Source organism: Cupressus sempervirens, chromosome 9, assembly GCF_028749045.1.
Source record: "Cupressus sempervirens isolate cs-2001-9-10 chromosome 9, ASM2874904v1, whole genome shotgun sequence".
NCBI classification, from domain to species: Eukaryota; Viridiplantae; Streptophyta; class Pinopsida; order Cupressales; family Cupressaceae; genus Cupressus; species Cupressus sempervirens.
In genome coordinates this window covers 19,597,081-19,602,644 of record NC_143126.1, presented here as the reverse complement: position 1 = coordinate 19,602,644, position 5,564 = coordinate 19,597,081, and the positions used below count along the sequence as shown (strand labels likewise).

The window sequence follows — 5,564 nt, the reverse complement described above, 5'->3', positions numbered from 1 at the left end:
AAACCACTAGCAAGAAAATATTACCAAATCTTAGAAAAAATCATGAGGCGATCAGTAAAGATTAACCAATATTTTACATTGATATCAACCTAATACTTGTTAATGACTTCTAACAGAATTTAATAAAAATAAAAGATTCAAATACTCATACCAAGAATATTTGAAAATTAAAGATAAAAATTGAAAATTTATCAAATGTAATAAAGCGTCATCACTTCCACCAAATCATTATTGAAACCAATAGCAAGAAAATATTAGAAATCTTTGTAATATGAACCAAAACCAATCTACCTACAACCGCAGATTTCAATAAGTTGATGGTGAATAGAAAATAATTGGTCTGAGTAAAAAGAAACTAAGTTTTTTAAAGATTGTGAGATGCGTTTTGTCTTTCTCTGCCCATGAAAACAGCTTTGAAACGACAGTTAATGGGTTCACATGGAGACTAATGGAGAAGATTAAATACTTGATGAAAATAAAAACAAACGTCCACGCCGAGCATGATTTAAAGCATCTAGCCTTGGGCGTTAAAATATTCAAGACAAAAAGCTCGTGCGGTTGAATTGTTGAAAATGAGAAACGAATATTTTGCTCGCATTTCAACATCCAACCAAATCCTTTTCAAATGACGCACCAGAAGAAGCCCCCATTTCTCAATCAACGATCAATCTTTCTTTCTTTTTATATTGATAAGAATTTGTAAATATTCTGTGTATATGAATATAGACTTATAAATTTTGAGAAAATAGACTAGATATCTATTTATTTTTATACTAATTAGAAAACGAGTAGCTGTAATTAGAATTCTACATTAAATAGACTTTGGACTTTGAAGTTGGGTCTCTACAATGAGAATTCAATATTCTTTTTTTCCTTCTTTTTTTTTTGGGGTAAGTTCATACTTTGGACTCTTATCCATCTTTTTTATAAATGGGAAATATAATTATAATATTTAGAAAATGAGTGTGTTAGACGCTATTTGTTTGAAATGTTTATTTGCTAATTTGGTCTTATTCATTCAAATTGTGATATTGCTATCAGGATTTAACTATGTAGTTTTTGAGTCAAGTTTATTGACCCATATTCCATGAGTAGTGATTCAACATGAATGCGTCTCTCATGAGAATAAATGGAACACTTAGCACTCATTGGATCTAGGTGAGCAACACCCATTGGATCTAGGTGATGCTTATAGAGGTGAAGCATTGGGACATCCCAAAAGGTCACCCATTCTAGTACTACCCTAGCTTGAGCATGCTTAACTACAGAGTTTCCTCCAAGGTTAAACCCACTCTGCTTGCAACCCCATTTGCAAAACCTTCCCCAAGTGTTGTGGAAATTATCTCTTGGTAGCAATATCACAATTTGACTTGTTATGGAAATCATCTCATACTTATCAATTGATGAGCTTAAGGGGCTTTCTAATGAATCATTGGTTACCACCCACGTTCCAATTACTATATATTGAATTTCACTAACTAAAAGTTTACTAAAATAATCATATGGTAGGGTAATAAATGACCGTTTTCTAGAGATAAAAAAATGAAGTTTCGATCATGCAACTTTATTAGTACCAATAGTGCACACTTATTGGGGCATTTGTGAGTATTGAATCAAGTGTACATTTTTTTGGATTATCAAATTAGTGAGTAATGAGACAATAGAGAATACATTTTGGAGGACAATTTGAAATGACCACTTTTTGAACTTATAATAGATCACATACCCTTCATCTTTACTATCTAGAAGCAAGAAAAATAATTATAAGTATTGCACACATAATAGATCACATAACCTTTGCCGTTACTATCTAGAAACAAGAACAATAGTTACAAGTATTGCACACATAATAGATCATGTATAGCCTTCGTCTTTACTATTTTAAAGTAAGAACAATAGTTATAAATAATAAAGTCACATACAAAAGAAATTCAAGAAACTGTAACTGTACTATTTAAAAAACTTACGATATGTAAACTATAACAACTAGTTTTATTCTTCTTCTAATATATATATTTTAAGCCTCTTCCTATAATGTGTGTGTATATATATATATATATATATATTTATTTATTTATTTTTAGCCTCTTCCTGTACTACTTAACTCCAAATTGTCTTGTCCAGTATCATCCCCATTTTATGTTTAATATTAAGATCTTAGGAAGTTCAGAGTTGGACTCTTCACATTTTAAACGAGAATATGACTCAGCAACCCTACTTGATAAGAAGACGACATTTTTATATAAATGAATATTTGAGAAACCTTTAAAAGTAAACAACTACCTTATCTTGCAGTCAAAGAACAGATAAAGAAATCACGCTGTGTTTATTTTAATCTGAGGAGCGACAAACCATTAGAGACCCCTGGATTTCTCAAAGCAAATTGAAGAATCTTATAATGGGGGCCTTGGCCTGCTGAAGCACAAAACAGGGCACAAAAAATTTCCGATCTCTATGGATTCCCTGAGAGCCATTGTTGAAAACCATACCAATTCCTCTCTTTTCATTACCTTCTCCGCAGCCACTCTACTCATTTATCTGCTCTTCCTCCATTGGAAAAACCAGTCGCGCCCAAATCTTCCTCCTGGAAATTTAGGGTTTCCATTGATCGGAGAAACATTTCCGTTTCTGCGGGCACTTCGATCCAACAAAGCCCACCAATTTTTCGAGGAGAGAAGAGCAAAATTCGGCGATGTGTTCAAAACATCATTGTCAGGGAATCCAACAGTAGTAATGTGCGGCCCAAAGGGAAATCGATTCGTGCTCTGCAACGAGAATAAGCTGGTGGTCGTATCATGGCCCAAAGCTTTTCTCAAATTGCTCGGCCAAAATTCAGTTGGGGGAAAGAGCGGAGAAGAGCACAGATTCATGCGATCTGCTCTCGGGGGCTTCCTCAGCCCCGCGGCTCTGCAAATTTATTTGCCCCAAATGAGTTCCATAATCAAACAGCACATTCAGCATGAGTGGGAAGGCAAGGAAACCCTAAAAGTGCTTCCTTTGGCCAGGAATCTGATTTTTACGATCTCCTGCGGCTTGTTCTTCGGCATAGAAGAGAAGCACACTCTTGAGAGGCTCATCACACTGCTGGAAACCATCATTGCGGCGAGTTTATCTCTTCCGATTGGTATTCCGGGGACTGGGTTTCACAGAGCTCTGCAGGCTCGGGCTGAGCTCAATAAATTCATTGTTCCTTTGATCGAACAGAGGAGGAGTGATCTGAGGGCTGGAAGGGCTTCTGCTAATCAAGATTTGGTCTCTGTTTTTCTGACATTTAGGGATGAGAAGGGGAAATCTCTTACGGATGAAGAGATCTTGGACAACATTTCTTTGTTGCTTCATGGAGGATACGAGACCACAATTTCACCGCTGGTGCTTATGTTTAAATTGCTCGCTTCTCATCCAGATTGCTACCAAAAGATGGCTCAGGGTATGGATATGGATGGATATTCTCTGCTTAATCTGTATTCTTTTCTGTATATTCTTTAAAGATTAAAAGTTATATTATACAAACATAGTTAAATGCTTATTTTAAAAGTATAAATAGTCTTATTTTAGAGATGCATATTTGTGTATCATATTTTTTCGTCAACGTTTCAAATTTCACTCAGTAATCTATCATATCACTGAGTGTAATTTGAAATGCTGATGTAAAAATATGGCACACAATCGAATCTAAAATATGCATCTTTCTACAATGTCTGATTGTGGAAATCTGTTCATGTTAACAGTCTTATCTTACTACACAAGTTATGTATAGATTCATATATAGATTGTCAGATATCATGAGCTACTGAAAAATATTTCCTTTTTTTCTGTTATCTGTTGGTTCTTCTCTTATTTATATATGTTCAATAGAGCAATTGGAAATACATTCGAAGAAAAAGGACACAGAAGAAGTATCTTGGAATGATCTGAAAGCCATGAAATATACATGGCAAGTAGTCCAGGAGACCATGAGGGTGTTTCCTCCACTCTTTGGGGGGTTTCGCCAAGCGATCACTAATATTCAGTATAGTGGTTACACAATACCCAAAGGATGGAAAGTAAGTTATATATTCTTTCTCACTTAGTTTTGTTTCCAAAATTTAAGCTTAAGCCTCCTCTTATTAGAGGTTCTCTTGTCACTTAGGTGGCTTGATTTTTTATTTTTATATATTTTTTTAAAACATTGTCACTAAGACTTTAGGGCAAATAGCTAACCAGCCCCTAGGATGCACTAGTGCATAAGTTACCCTTAAATATCTTAATTTATGCTTTGGTGCATCTTAGGGGATAGATAGTTGTTTTTAACTTGGCGGGGTAAGGGAGGGGGAAGTGACACTGGGAGGGTGCAAGGGATCTTCTATCCACACAAACTTTTTTTTGTTTATTTTTTATGAATGAGTATGTGTACTTGAATTAATCTTTAATAGAATATGACACACATATTTTTAAATAAGTGTAAGCTTGTACTCAAACGTCTTTTCTTTGATCAAGCTTAATGTCCTAATATATTATTTTGTATCAATGAGCAGCTTATGTGGACACCTTATTCAACTCATTCCAAGCAAGAATATTTTGGGGAGCCTACCAAATTCAATCCTTCGAGATTTGATGAGGAGGTAACTCCTTACTCTCTTGTAGCATTTGGTGGAGGGGTTCGCATATGCCCAGGATGGGAGTTTGCCAAGATGGAGATTTTACTATTTGTTTATCACTTTGTGAACTCTTTTAGTGGGTACATAGACCTTGATCCAGATGAAGGGATGGTGGCAGATCCGGCTCCTCCATTCCCCGCCAATGGATTCCCAATCAAACTTATCCCTAGACTATAAGAAATTAAAGTAGTGTGAAAATATTATTGACTAGATTAATTGGATACTCTATTATGAGTATTTTATCTTTAAGGTTCAATAAATATTTTATTTTCTAAATAATATATATATTTCAAACTGTTGCTTTTTTAATTGATGATGACTAGATTATGCTCTAGGAGATTCTAGTAAAATAGGTATCCTTCATTCCTTTATGAACTAAAGAGGTTCTAGAGTAAAGCTTCTACTTCAATATTGGATAGCTAAATGATTTTGTCAGTTTGATATAAAGTTAGTCTAAGCATATATTTATATGTATATGTACACACACACAGGTAATATGTGTGTTTGTACATGTACATGTATATATGTAAATATATCTATACATCTGTGTGTGTGTGTGTGTGTACTGTGTGAAACATACATTTTAATAAATTATGATAGATTGATAGTTAAGAGGAATCTAAATGTATAGCATTATTTATAAATAGTATTTATGTTTGTTTTATTTATGATTTATTGGAGAGATGAAAAGGACACACTTTTTAGCTTTTTATCTTGTTTTGTGTTTGATTTAGCACTAATTAATAAAAAGATTTTTATTTTAATTTTATTATGTTCCTTCATAAAATTGGAATTGACCTCAAAAAGAAATATCATTGCATGTAATCAAAATCCTTTATTTTGTAATCTAGTCATAAACCAAAATTGTTGGACCTATTATGCAATCACAAAGATAGTAGCAAACATCGTTTCCCTTTGAATATATCT

The 5,564-nt window shown here is 33.8% G+C and overlaps 1 protein-coding gene across 1 annotated transcript; it reads left to right on the top strand.

Annotated features, from left to right (window-relative positions):
• Positions 1-2,281: 2,281 nt before the first annotated feature.
• On the top strand, positions 2,282-4,946 carry LOC149537430 (taxadiene 5-alpha-hydroxylase-like). The gene is made up of 3 exons (XM_089798873.1): positions 2,282-3,427; positions 3,856-4,043; positions 4,515-4,946. Exons 1-3 carry the CDS (start codon positions 2,455-2,457, stop codon positions 4,812-4,814), a joined length of 1,461 nt encoding a protein of 486 aa, XP_089654999.1. The 5' UTR covers positions 2,282-2,454; the 3' UTR covers positions 4,815-4,946.
• Positions 4,947-5,564: the final 618 nt, after the last annotated feature.